This window comes from Liolophura sinensis, chromosome 6, assembly GCF_032854445.1.
Source record: "Liolophura sinensis isolate JHLJ2023 chromosome 6, CUHK_Ljap_v2, whole genome shotgun sequence".
Classification (NCBI taxonomy): Eukaryota; Metazoa; Mollusca; class Polyplacophora; order Chitonida; family Chitonidae; genus Liolophura; species Liolophura sinensis.
In genome coordinates this window covers 32,906,172-32,921,359 of record NC_088300.1, presented here as the reverse complement: position 1 = coordinate 32,921,359, position 15,188 = coordinate 32,906,172, and the positions used below count along the sequence as shown (strand labels likewise).

General features: G+C 38.6%; 1 protein-coding gene across 2 annotated transcripts in view; it reads left to right on the top strand.

The window, feature by feature from the left end:
* LOC135468513 (zinc finger protein 830-like) overlaps positions 1 to 15,188 on the top strand; it is a 32,741-nt gene that overhangs the window by 1,618 nt on the left and 15,935 nt on the right. For both annotated transcript variants that reach the window (XR_010444231.1, XM_064746801.1), the window contains exons 3-9: positions 409 to 520; positions 1,059 to 1,083; positions 2,539 to 2,687; positions 5,037 to 5,152; positions 5,436 to 5,513; positions 6,774 to 6,850; positions 8,584 to 8,743. Coding sequence is in view for 1 of the 2 variants with exons in the window: in XM_064746801.1 (XP_064602871.1) it covers positions 409 to 520; positions 1,059 to 1,083; positions 2,539 to 2,687; positions 5,037 to 5,152; positions 5,436 to 5,513; positions 6,774 to 6,850; positions 8,584 to 8,743 (717 nt within the window). In the remaining variant the exon portion in view is untranslated. The remainder of the gene's footprint in view (positions 1 to 408; positions 521 to 1,058; positions 1,084 to 2,538; positions 2,688 to 5,036; positions 5,153 to 5,435; positions 5,514 to 6,773; positions 6,851 to 8,583; positions 8,744 to 15,188) is intronic.

Sequence of the window (15,188 nt, the reverse complement as noted above, 5' to 3'; positions counted from 1 at the left end):
GAAGACCAAGTGAAGTGCAATGTATTTGAGACAAATTGGGCAATAATGACATCATATATTTTTCGCCTTCCCTTGTTCACTTTCCTTAATTGTAGCATGAATACCATATGAATTAGAAAAGGCATACTATTATAACAGTGTACTCTGGATGGTTGTGGGTTTCCCTTGGGCTCTGCCCGGGTTCCTCCCACCATAATGCGGGCTGCCGTTTATATAGTGAAATATTTTTGAGTATCTCATAAAACTCTAATCAGATAAATCAAGATAAATTACAACAATGTATGAATTATGTATAATGGGCACTGCACTCATTTTGTTAAACTTGTAATATTTCAAGTCCACCTACAGGTGTTGCTGCAAATATGAGTGATACATACAACTGTTTATGTGGATTATTATCTGTTCTAGAGGGTTTCTGCACTCAAGTCAAGAGCCTTAGGGCCAGAGAGGCCGGAAGAGACATCGCTCAAACGGAAAATAGTAGATCCTGCAATTGGAATCATAAATAAAAAGTCCAAAGGTATCTGAATTGTTTGATGCATCAGAATATAAAGCATAAGGTTGGTTTCCATGGGCTGAATGCACAAAGCCATTTCTGACTTAAGTCAAAATTTGAAATACAGTGTTACAGATTACATTTGGGCTTTAAAAATTAAGATTTTGTCACCCTCATCATTGTTATCTTAGTACAAAAGTATCCAAATTTCAACGTCCAGTTCCAAGAACTAAGCATCGTACAGAGTTTTTAAACTTTCACATAACTCAACAAGGGCTTGACTATGTAGTAACTAACCTGTCTGGTCAGATAATGTGTTTCAAGAGAGTTAAATATAACATATATACGTGAATATGTGATGAAGAGTTATTTGACTGTTTACACAACGTTGTTCACTTCCTTTTTGTCCTGTTTATCACAAGAACATGCAATCTGTAACATAATAACCTTTCTGATCAATGTACATGTACTATTTACAGCAATCTAGAAAAATTGTTCAGTATATTTTCCATAAACTGATGATACTTGTATGTTTCCATACATTATAATTATCTCATTGCAGGGAATTCAGGGAGGCATAATAGCAGGTAAGACTAATTTTAAGATGCTTGTTTTTTAATCACTATGAAGGATGCTCAGGGTATGGGTTCAATCCCAGCAATTGATGGGGAATTTTTGTATACCCTCGCTCTCACCGTCCATGAGGTCTTTGTGACAGTAAGCAGTTGGCAAGATGTGTTAATGTCCTGCCTTCAACCAGTATGGTACTATACATGTATCTTCACGTCACATGTAGGAAAGTTCATCAGTAACTTGCCAGAGGTTATTTTCCCGGGGAACTCTCCACACATAAAAACTGATCACCTTCATAAAAGTGACAAAATCTTAAGTATTATGTTATTGAAATAACTGTCCATTAAATAGATGATCGAGTTTGACAGTATTCGTTAAATCTGTGTGATTCATTTGCCTGTATTTTTTATGGGTCTATTGGTGAAAATCGACAGAGGTCCATTATAGAGGCATGAAAGAATGTGAAGAAATTGCCGGAAGTAGTTCCACCCAAGTACAACCTGTCAGTGCGCCTAGCGAAATAGACCTCAATCAACTTCACTCTCTAGGTGTATGGCAGGGAGTCCAAAAATATTCAAGTGTTGAGTATTTTCAAAAAATGTGTTCTGCAGTAGGCTTACCCAGTACTCCCTCTCTTGGAAAAGTAGAGACTACCGCATTATCTCTGAAAATTATCTGTAGCACTGCTTGACTACTTGGGTTACTGCCCAATAGTTGATGTTCCAAATTGTGTGAATTCTAACAAACTTATTGTACACAGTTTTTCTTGGTCAGTTGAAGACATTATCTGCTTTAGATATGATCCTGAAAAGATCAGAAAAGAGTTGTACATGTATTTTATGTGTCCTTGCCATATTCGTGCTGTTGAGATACAACAATACAGTGTAAGGACCGAAACATGTATTGTATTATGATATGTTGCCTTGATCTGTTGCCATATATGGCAGTGGTGCAAACAATGAAGATTGTCATGCTCACACTAACTGAACAAATAGAAATGTTAATGACTTAGTTGAAAAAAAATTTCAGGGAAAATGTCTACAATCTTATATTATATCATAATATGATGTTCTGGTGCAATGCATTCTCTTTAAAGTCCTGTCATAATGAGGTGGGGGCCGGGTCCTCCATTACAGACAGAATTACTGATAGGCCCATTTCACAGCCCTTGGGCTCTAGTTTTTTAAACTGATACTAAAAGATACATGAACATGTAGTCTCCCTGTGAATATGCGATGCAGACACAACTCTTCCATATGGAAAATCAGGGTTGGGTTTCTTAAATATTAAATAATAATCTTAAATATAAATAATATCCAAAAATATACAGCTACCTTTTTCATACCATCCTTTTGGTGATTAAAATACATGAACCTGTGGTCTGGTTCTAAAATTTATTAAATTGGCATCATCCTTATGGCACTACCAGTTTAATCTTTAAATTCCATTTCTCTGATGTCTTATTTCAGCATACCTTCAGATTTCTTTGATTCCTCTCCTTCCAAAAAGTCAGACCAAAAACCAGCTCTAGGATTGGCCGCATACTCCTCTTCAGATGAGAGTTCAGGGGAAGAGGAAGAATCAGGGACCAAGGGGAATAACTCTTCCCTACCACCAGGTTAGCAGATGGTGTGGCTTGTACATGTGATATTATTCAAGACAGATAAGTCCCAAACTCAGTACGAACTTTAAACAAGCTTTTGTGGTTGTATTTATTCTGGTATGGTGGTTTGTTAGTGTTATCGTGGAGAGAAAATACTCCATCACTTCCATCATTTTCTTCATTGTCATCATAGATAGGGAATTAATGATCTTCTTCAAGGCATTATTATTTGTTTATTTATTTGATTGGTGTTTTACGCCGTACTCAAGAATACTTCACTTATACGACGGCGGCCAGTGACAGACCTTCTCACTTACGGCCAGAATTATTATCAAATGATAATAGGAATATTATACCATACAATTTAAGCCAGATGTTTTCAGCACGTTACAAGAGCCCATATTGTATGAGAAGGCCTTGCTGGATAGTTTAAACCACTGGTTGACCATGACTGTCAGGTTTCCTGGATTAAATTTTGCAGCCTTGATCATGCTTGGATAAATATGTCCCATATCTAAAATTCTGGTTGTGAGTTTTTCCTCCCACCATAATGCTGGTCGTTGTGATGTAAGTTGTGATCATACCTAAAATTCAGTGTAGGCATGGTATAACACGGACTTGTCTATCTCTCACACCAGCCAATCAGAATCGATTCCTTGTTCCTTTAAACACCACTGAATAAATCATTCATTCATATTGTAATAAGGACCTAGGGATATTAAAAAGTCGGCTGTTGTACATCTGGGTTTTACTCGCTTGACTGCAGCCTTGTGTCAGGGATTTTTTCCAGGTACAGGTCCATGGCAAGACAGGCCATGAAATTTGGGTGGTTGTCGTGACTAAAAAAGGTTTACAGGTTTTATGCCTTAAATAAGTGATCGTTTGGTGTCGCCACAAAGGGAAAACAGACCAATGGTTTTGCAAATTGGTTATGTGAACATGTGGCTATTAAAGCCATATAAGTACTTCCTAGCAGATTTTTTTGCTTTTTATTTACTGTAACTTAGGCAAAGCCTGTTAATTTGCTTATGAAGTTGGTTGTATTGCAGTACAGCCCACCATCATACATGTCCAGTGGTTTCCTCAGACATGGGAGGCCACAGCATGAACGGTGATCAGTATTGATCAGGATGGATCAGGAAGCCACTGTAAAACAAATTTGTCATACACACTGAGAATCACATGGCTTTCAAGGCCAAAAAAGCTTGTGTTATATTCCTGAGTATTTTCATTTTCTTTTGATGATTAATAATTACATTTATAGTTAGCCACTTGTAGTGTGTGTAATATCCAACAGGCTATCGGAGCCCTCGCCATACCTGTATAATAAAATGGTTTTGTCTAAAGGGTGAAATGATATAACCAATGACACGAGGGAATGTCACTGATGACCAGCTCATGGAAAGTTGTTGACTAGTTTCAAGGTATTGAAAGTTTAAATTCAGTTCAAATTGAATGTCACCTGTCTCTACTCACCAAGAGCCCAATACATGACTGATGAATGCTGCCAGCTAGAACTTGTTGTGTAGTAAGAAAGGAGGCATGTAATGTGCATGCTCACTCCTGAAAAATGTGGCTGAAAGTCGAATAGTAATTTCTTAGCCAAAAGTTTGACTATTTTGTTTTAACAGGGAAGTCTTCTCAGGAGTTACCCATACATCGTCGCTAAATTAAAAGGTGGTTTGTGGACTGGACTTGGTGCTACAAATAACAGAAGACAGCACAGATGCTTTAACCCAATTTAACCCAATGCGGACCTGAGCAAAATTTGGTCAGATCAGAAAGCTGGTGACTGCGTGTAGTGTATGATGGCATTGAGTTCAAGTTCAACAGAACACTTTGCAGCATCATGGCACCAAATGACAGCTTTCGCTCACAGTCATTTTATCCCCTGTTTTTTTTTTTTTGCCAACAGACAAGTATTAAAACAACCCGGGCTGAGGTAGCCCTAATAACTGAGACGACTTCTGTTTTGTATTAGCATGGTTAGCTGGCGTGATATCATACCCTAAAGATAGCCGGCAACCTTGTGTGGGTAACTCTGATATACCCATTGGGCCCTGCGCAGTTCATGCGCTACATTCCCGGAGACAGATCAGTGTAACTGTTTTACCGGTCTGCACAATTACACTCCATGTAACCGACACGCGAACAATCGTATCGCTCGCACCAAATTTTGTGGCCTGCAAAATGCTGTTTTTCATAAACATGATCATTAAATATTCATGAGTGTTATAAGACACAGACACCAATCAAATGAATAAATAATGTATCTTATACAGTGAATGTGCTGGATTTAAATCAGTATTATGTTAAAAATAAATTTTGGTTATGATTTAAATTTTTGGTCTGTTTAATGTGCAGATTTTTTTGATCCTGGGGAAGCCAGTTCTAGTAAAGACCCACAGAAACCTGTTCCTAAAGTCATGGCAGAAAGCTTACCTGAGGGATTTTTTGATGACCCAAAAATGGATGCAAAGGTTTGATATTGGCTTGCATAGAAAGCAGTTTCAAGAATGAAGTTTTTACATTTTAGTCCTTTTAAGTGATTTCCTCTCTACCTCTACTTCTTACATGTATACATGTATTATATTGTAGAGTGTATGACATATAGGGTCAGCTAACAGCCACTGTTTTTAAGCACCTGTTGTTTTCACTGTTTTGCATTTGTGTGTCATCATGTACTCTGTAGAATTTTAGTTTTTACCTGATTTCTCTTTCACGCCTTTTGTGTACAAATTCTGTTTTTCCTATTCTCAATAGGTGAGACAGGTGGAATACCGGGATAAGATGGATGATGAGTGGGAAAAATTTCAGAAGGTGATGAAGGAAGAAAATACTGTAAGTACTGACATAATTTTGTAACCTTGTTACATGTGACTTCAGTCATCATTTGAGAATACATATAAAAAAAGTTTCCAACACTGAAACAACTATATCAACCTGAATTTCAGTCTCACTTGAGCGAGTATGTTTTATTGCTTTTGAAACTGTATCTATACTTCTTACATGTATATTTCCATGCAACTGTTGTACCCTAAATTTTAACATTTGATAGATGCAATAAGAAATTGTCTTTGTTGATGTACTCGAGCAGTCTGAATGGATCATAAATGGAGCACATGCAATAAATAAGCGTAGAGATTAATGAAGGAAACAGTAAATATGGTCAGTGATATAAAAAATTTGTCGACTGCTATGTTACTCATTTTGCCTGATTCTGAGAGTTCTATTGATCTTAGAAATATGTTTTGTGGTTTGTTTTGAAGGTAGGACTATATCCTACTGGAAAACTTACAGCACTAGCAGAAATATTTTACGGCATTTATGTGCTTATAAAAATGCAATTTTCGGGCAAACTGTAGGTCATTTTGTAGTTTTTGAATGAGTCAGCGCAGCACAGCGACCAAGGGCACTTCACCATTGGGATTGTTGTCAGTTCAAGTCCTACTCGTGCTAGCTTCCTTTTCATTCGTACGTGTCAAGTTCTGCTAGCAACCTTTGGATTGTCAAGCCCTACTCGTGCTAGCTTCCTCTTCAGTCGTTCTGCCAGCAACCTTTGGATTGTCAAGTCCTACTCGTGCTAGCTTCCTCTTCAGTCGTACGTTTCAAGTTCTGCTAGCAAGCTTTGGATTGTCAAATCCTACTCATGCTAGCTTCCCCTTCAGTTGCACATGTCAAGGTCTGCTAGCAACCTTTGGATTGTCAAGTCCTACTCGTGCTAGCTTTCTCTTCAGTCGTACATGTGAAGTTTTGCTAGCAACCTTTGGATTGTCAAGTCCTGCTCATGCTAGCTTCCTCTTCAGTTGTACGTGTCAAGATCTGCCAGCAACCTATGGATTGTCATGGATCCTGAGCCCAGTTTCCTCCCATCATCATGGCCATATCGCTGGCAGTCATTGTACATGTATAAGTGAAATAATTGTGTTTTGCCATTGTGTCATAGAGTATTAACATGATTAAATTGCTGCTACGAAGGATTCAAACCTATGAAAGGTGTAACAAGTGTATTTCTGCAGTTGATATTGAACTTGCAGACATCAATTCTGTGATGATTCTGTTTTCCACAGAGCATGTGAAATGGTTGTTTGTTTGTCTCAGGTATCAGAGGCTATAGTGGAGGAGGAAGAGGAGCAAGCCACAGTGGACAGGAACATTGACGAGATTGATGAACAGATGTAAGTCAGATTTTTCTGTACATTTGTAGGCAGGTGATGTAAATGATAGATCCATTCATCCTTGTAGGATTCCTCAGAGCATGTGTTCCTGAATGACAGTTCACTCGTCCCTAGGCGGAGAGATGCCTTAATTTCCTCAGGGAGACGTTTGTCAGTTGTTGTTTTTTTTTCTACTGAAAAACCAATCTGATTGCCAAGTCAAATACTCTTGAGAATGAGATTAAATGAATATCACTTGGAGAACACAAATCAAATTTAACTGGATCCTGAAATAGCTATTTTTCCAAGAAGAAGGCTTCTTGTCATATATTACTTGGTACGGTCATTAATCTCGTGCATATCGCTGTGCGAATAAATCTTGTGACACATGTACATATATGACATTGTGTACAGTTGGAATTTCATGAACGACAACAAGTTGTTCGAAAATGTGTATCCATAAAGGAGCTCCTTGGTATATTTTGTCTCGGCTGTTTTTTGTACATTCTGTTAAAACCAATACCAGTAATGAATGCAGCTTTATTATCTAGAGGGTAGAGTTTAAATAAGCTCGTTGTGTTCAGTGCCCTTCACTTATTTGAGTGGATTAACATACCAAGATTTGTTAAAACCATTCCTTTATTCCCCCGATCCAAAAAAGTGAAGACAAACATTGAAAATGCTGCTATTCATCTGTCAGTCTGCCTGTCTGTCCGTCCGTCCCATCCATGCTGCTATGTACTGTGAGCCAATTGTAGCATTGTTTTAAAACTTGGACAGTGAGTGCTGTGATTCAATGCATAAGTCATATTTGATTATGAGCAGAAATCAAGTGACAGTTCTTACATGTATAAGATTCTTACATATTGCCAGTGAAAGCTTCCAGAGAACAGTTAAACATACACCAAACCGTTTTACTTGGAGGCTTTACACGGCGAATTTGCCCTGGACCCTGGCTGTTGGTTTTCTCAATTCTTTGGTCCTGTCTGGGTTGACAACTTTATTTAAAGGAGAAGGCGACTTAAAAATTTGACACTACAGGCTGGAAAGAGCACATTTTTTTCTATCTGGTGGTGCCTGCTGCATAATTTTGCGATTTTTCCTCACCATACACGCAAAGCCTGACAACGGCAAAGCTGGCATAAATCGCTGAGTCCATGGCGTCCTCCATCTTAACAGCTGTGTAATTTATTCTGGGGGGGTGTTGCCTCTCAGCCAATGAGAGTCTTTAAAACTGCCGGCTTGTTCGTGTGAACTCAGAACCTACGTCAAACATTCCGGTTTCGTCAAGCGGAAAACGAACTGTACTATTCGCTACCTTCTGGGAAGAAGAGTTCTAGCGGAAAAGTACGAATTGCACTTCGGCGGTTTCGACGGCAATTCTCCTCCTAACACAGAAGACTTCAGGACTAGTTCTTAGGCAAAATGGAGTCACCCACAGCAGATTCTGGCACTGACTTTATTTATAATTTATCAACTTGAGGTACATACTAGAATTTTTTTTATGGCATGAACCTGCGAGGAAATTCATACTCTTTTCAATAGTATTTGATTGATATTTAAATTTTCTTCTCCTTATATGACCTTCAGACAATACCTTAGAGATGGTAAGATGTTAATAACCTTAGCGGATATATTTACGTTACTTTCAAAGATGCTTTTTTGCTACAGGTTTGCTAGTTACACAGCCTGTCATCTTCTATAGGTTTTGCAGTGAAGTTTTGTGAAGTTACTGTTAATTTGGTGTTTTTCAGGCAAAAGTGGAAAGAGGTGAATGATTTACAAGTGAAAAAAGAGGAGCTAATGACGAAGAAAACAGAGGTAGATGTCGCCGACAAAGGCTCAGATGATGAATCTGATGAGGATGTAGGAGATCAAGAATTTGAGGAGTTCTTGGACTGGAGGACTAAAAAGGTGTGGAAGTGATGCTTGGTGCAAATGTGTTGTGTCTGGATTGACCATGCTGAGATCAAGAGTTTAAGGAGTTCTTGGACTGGAGGACTAAAAAGGTGTGGAAGTGATGCTTTGTGCAAATGTGTTGTGTCTGGATTGACCATGCTGAGATCAAGTTTAAGGAGTTCTTGGACTGGAGGACTATAAAGGTGTGGAAGTGATGCTTTGTGCAAATGTGTTGTGTCTGGATTGACCATGCTGAGATCAAGAGTTTAAGGAGTTCCTGGACTGGAGGACTATAAAGGTGTGGAAGTGATGCTTTGTGCAAATGTGTTGTGTCTGGATTGACCATGCTGAGATCAAGAGTTTAAGGAGTTCCTGGACTGGAGGACTAGAAAGGTGTGAAAGTGATGTTTCGTGCTCTGAATTGTCACTAGAATAAAAAGTGGATTCATTGAAATGGGTGAAACTGATACAGTCTGTAAAAACTTTGAAGTGCACATATGGGTGATGTGTGTTGGAGGGCTGATGTGTTGGAAACCACAAGTACATTTGTTGCAGATTTCCATAAGTTTAAACAGTCGAAGATATCTGAGTTGGCATAGTGTAGAGTTTAGGCACGTGCTGCAGGACACCAATTGTCTGGAATGTCTTGTATATGTCACTAGAATCCACCAGACATGCAAATGGGGTCATTTCTCCCACTTCAATAGTCATCAATGATGACAGTTGGCGTGTAGTCAGTGGTGATCAAACATCAGGTGAATGGCCCAGGTGATCAAGCAACATTTTATTAGTCAAGATGCTTATCTGCTTACAGTATTAGACAAATGGAGCACATACTGTTAGTTTTACAGTTACTGAGTAGCAAGATACAAAAATCTATGGTGGCTGTAACCATCATTGCCTAGGTATGAGGGTTACTGAAACCGCATATTTGCATATCCTGTCACTGAAACATGAATGCTATGCAGAAGGCTGATGTACAGACAAATCACTTACACATGATCATAGTTTTCTAAGTCCAACAAAGGCTAGTAACCTTGTCAACAAATGCATGGTATCAGTTCCAGGAAACAGGAATGTACACGTCCCTGCGTGATACCTTGCTGTCCAATGAAAAGCCGAGTAATTAATCTTTTGCGGGATGAAGAAATATTCGTGCAGATGATTTTCCAAGTTGAATATTGTACATGTATTGCTCTTTTAATTGTCTGTGAGAGCAGCTCCACAGGGCAGTTGTAACCTTACATCTACCAGATCAAGGTTGTCCAGATTTTGTGTTCGTAAATCTGTACTTGAGACTGCATTTGTAAGAACAGTTTTACACCACCCATGTTTGAAGTCTTGTTTACTGACAAAGTTATCTCCCTTTATGGGAGGCTTCTCTTCGCGGATATTATTCCATTGTGGGAAAAGAATCACATTTTGTAAATGTTGTGTACGGGTTCTAAACGCCCAGGAAATGCAAATAATAATAATAACCACCAACTAAATTTACTTTGTGTTATCATCTTGTAATGAAAATTTTATTAGGCTTTCTGCCTTGGCTTAACTCTAGGCCTACGTGGCCGAGAGTGTTTGAACGCCAGCACGGCGCAATGGCCGAGGAGCCTCTCACCATGTGGTCGCTGTGAGTTCAAGTTCAGTTCATGCTCACTTCCTCTCCGGCCGTAAATGGGGAGGTCTTCCAGCAACCTGCATATGGTCGTAGGTCTTGGCCTGGTTCTGCCCGGTTTCCTTCCACCATAATGCTGGCCGCTGTCATATTAGTGAAATATTCTTGAGTACGGCGTAAAACACCAATCAAATAATTAAAATAATTTGACTTAACTCTTGGCACCACTTTTCTTCACTATGTCCAGCTATCCAGAGAGAAAGTGTGATGCACTATAGAAAGCAAAGTACATGTATTCGGTTGCACCAATTGTAACTTTTAATTCATTTGTTTGAATAATATTATGGATTCTGTTTGACCATTAACGGTGGAGCAAAGACATTGTTTAATAGCTACATGTACTTAGAACTTGAACAAACCCAAATTCTTACCTAGTTACATCTGATTTATTAAAGCTTAGGTCATGGATTTCCCCCGAGCTCAGCCGGGGTGTCGAACTAGAATACTAGAAATCTGGCATTCTGTAGCTTAACATTTTGAATATTTCAAATGAAGATTTTAGCTTTTAGTGTGAATGGATGAATAACAGCGGGGTCTTTACCAGAGCAACAACGACATTGTAACAGCTGGCAAATGATCACAGATACATAACTGGTGAAATCCGGCTTCTGACAGTTTACCTCTGCTAACTGTTCGTGTAAATGCTTTAAAAAATTTCAACTTAGATGCCCCACAGTACCATGTCTTGAATAACACCAGGTAAATACAAGTGCAGTGATGTTAGTTGCATTTTATTAGACGTTTTTGGGCTAGAAATACCGGTACTCAAATTGCTGTGTTGTCAACACCTTTAATAAACTATGAAATGATACTAATGCAAACAGACCAGACTTCGGGGATGCTCATAGTCCACCACCAGTGTCATATTGACCTCGTTTTTGTCAAGCGTAGGCATACTCGTTATCTCCCTGACGAGAGCTTATTGCTCTCAGGTCCTCATTTAAGGTGAACATTTCATTGAACCCGAATAAAATTTAAAAGGATATTCTTGAACACAGTGAAAGACACAAAACTAAAAGAAATAAAAAAAAAAACCCAGAGGCATTGTGTTGTAGTTACAACTTACTCAAAAATAAAAGGAGTTCAAGTTGGCGGAGCTGTGTGTATTGGCTCTGTTCAGACAACCTCTTGTTTTCGGCTTGGTTGCGACCTTACATGAAGAGGTTTGTTGGCAATTCTACAAGATGTAGTGGTTTCGCCCAGACTGTTGTGTTTGCTTAATAATCTTAAGTTCGTTATCTTTACTAGTGGAATATTCTCAATTTAAAGGGTTTAATTGTAATAATCCAGTTTCCTCTCACCATAATGCTGGACGCCATAATATATAAATGAAATAACACCACTCAAATAAGCAGGGGACAATCCAAAACCATCTACAGGTTTCTAGCGGGCATTTTTACGTACGACTGGAGAAGTAGCCAGCGTGATGAGCAGTGTGTAATCAGTAAGATTATGAGATAGGCTGTATACACCTATATTAAATATGACGTCACATAGGCCTGCAGATCAAAGTTATGTCACGTCTATCTCATCCTGTGACAGCTGGCAGCTGGTCACCGTTGAAATACAGCGTATTGTCAATTCACTTAAGGGTTTTATTTGAACTGTTCATGCTTAAATAGAAGCAAATTACACGCCCTCTAGCATCATGGCTGAAGTAGAATTACGTCAAAAATGCAGTAATGTTAATTGCAATTTATTAGACGTCACTGGTCTACAAGTCAAAGTTCTACATTGTACTTACTCAAAGGCCTATACAAAGATGCAACATGAACATGGATTTAACAATCGCTTAGCAAATCATTTGTGTCGTTCAAGTTACTTTAATATAGAAAATCGCTATAAGAGGAATCCAATATCTTTCAGAATGATTTTATTAATACATGGGTGTGTATGTGAACGGAAAACTGAGCACACCGCAGGGGTTGTTTACCGTAAGCTTATCGATCCGGCATCAGGTGTGGGCTTGTTGACGGGCACAAAGTCCAGCCATAGCTGCAGACGACACCTTAGCTCCGGGAATTTTGATGAACTTTGATTCCGTTTCTACCCCGACTGACTTACCTCGTACAGTGGTACAAATAACCCCATGCAGTGTAAACACGTCGTGATGTTAAATGTGCCAGTGTGCAAACATTTGCTTGTTTTGTTGCTCAGGAAAAAGCCGAGATTTCTGTGTAGATTCACTGTTGTAGTGTTGGAAGAAACCTTCCCATTTTTTGTAAATGGATTATTTCAGCAAATGTATGGGAGTTTACTCGAGTGTTTATGCATTGCTCGCTTCTTCATGAATGGTCCACTCATCCGTCCTTGTTTGAAACCTTTGGGATCGATTCCAGATGGCCTCCATTTTCACGCCAAAGATCGGATCGCTGGGCACAGTCCACCTTTCTTAGCTGCACGATATAATTGAATAACCTAAGTAAAATTAACTATAACATATGTACACCCGAAAAATTTGTCTTCATGCCAGGCGATAACGTTTATACCTTGTGACCTTCTATAAACAGCTATTCTTTAAAATCTTTTCCTTGTGAGTCTGTTTTCTAATCCTCTAGGATAGGCCATGAGAAACTGATATGACGTAAAAAATAATAACAAAATATTCAGATCACCAAATGTTTCAATATCACACAGGAACTTTTAAATTAAACTATGTGTGAAAGTACTTTGTAAACCCTTAAAACAATAGTGAGTGTGTGTGAGTACGTGTGTGTGTTTGTTTTATTTCAGATATGCATGTGATATAGAAGCAGAGTCCTAGTAGCCGGTCTGTGCCAGTGAAACATGTTTTTTCTTTATTATCAAAACGTTACTGAAGAGAAAGAAGAGAATAATATGTTGTAAAGGCGCAGTTGTTGCAGCCTAATGTTGCACCCCGAAAACTTGCACTCTTTGGGATATAACGAACGATGTATATACGTCCTATCTTGAATGTGTAGGTTGTTCAGATGGTCCAGTCCATCATTTGCAGTTTTACCAGTCGCAAAGGTCCATGTTTTATACGTACAGGGGAAATTTACTGTTGCCTGGACTTTATCAAAAATCAGCCTGCCAAACTAGTGCTTTTGCTTAGCTCTTGACATGATACCGTTATCTGGTTTACAGAGACAGGGAGATACCTGTAGGCCTGGAAACGTGTGTGGGTCGGGGTGCCCTACATCTAATGTTACATCGCCCCAAATTGTTGTAATATAGGTCTCCCTTAATGCCCTTATCGCGACATCATAGAGGAGAGCTTTGTTGTGCAGTCCTGATCTGGCATAGTCAAACATTGCGTAATTCTTTATTTCACACAAATTAATGGGGAAGTAAAGAGAAATAAAGATTATAGATAACCTATTTGACAAAAATGTACATCTTCAGAGGAGAAAAAAATGCACATCTTTAGACGACATTAACTGCGAGGGAATAACATCCATTCCCCTATATAACAACGTAAATTGACGTAATTATCAACTTTTATTTGACCTTAAAAGGGAGGAGTTGTTATGCCTGCCATTTTTCAGATGCAGCATTTCGTGCCTTGGGCGAATGTCAGCTCTGGTCTTACGACGATTACTCCATGTGAGTAATTTGCTCTTCGTATTTTACGTATATACAGCGAACAGACATATGTGATATTGGTGTGACATTGGACAGAACTTCAGCTGACTGTGCAGCAGGCCCGGCGAAACCGCAGGTCTCTGCCAGAGATCCGATAGCTGGGCACAGTCCACCTTTCTTAGCTGCACGATATAATTGAATAATCTAAGTAAAATTAAACTATAAGATACACACCCCCGAAAAACTTTTTTTCATGCATATGTATACAGCAAGCCAGGCGATTACGATAATACCTCGTGACATTCTATAAACAGTTATTCTTTAAAATCTTTTCCTTGTGAATCTGTTTTCCAATCCTCGAGGATAGGCCATGACAAACTGATATGACGTAAATGAGACAATCATAGTATTTAGATGACCAAATGTTTCAGTATCACACAGGAACTTCTAATTTGAACTATGAGTGAAAATACTTTGTAAACTCTTAAAACAATAGTGATGTTTTTTTTGTGTGTGTGTATATTTTTTCTCAAAATAAATTAAGTTTTATTTCAAATATACCTGTGATGTGGAAGCAGAGTCTTTATATTTATAACCATGGCGGTGGATTGGCATAGGTTTTGCAAATCATGCCAGTGGATTGGTATAAGCTTTGTATCAAGTTATGGGATATATCAATCTGCTATCTCTAATCCTATTATGCAAATCTTACTTGTAAAGTTCAGGTTTAGCGCCACTGGAACCAACGGTTAAATCATTAAGACAACAACGTAATCTGTGGCACTGCCTGATTCTGGTCAACAAGAGATAAACTCGTAGTATAAATACGGACCCAGAATATCTCAGTTACATAAACTTCACCAGCTTCAAGATCGTCCATACCTAGTTCTGAAACTTTGCCAAGATGAAGGCTGTCGTTCTGGTGACCGTCTGTCTGTTTGCTTGTGTGTTTGGAAGAGGTTACATGGATGATGACGAAGTTATGATGGGTGACGGTAAGTCTGTTTACTAAGGTTTACCTATGAAATGTCATATGGTATTTATTATACCCCGTGTAAACTGTGATGATTTTAGTCTACGTCACAATTTATACTACGCTATATACCTATAGTATTTGATATGGCATTTGTTAGATCACGTGTAAAATGTGATGATTTTAGCCTACCTCGCAAATAAATACTATGCTTTACCTACAGAATTCCATATGATCTATACATATCCCTCTATGTAGTATTTGTTAGG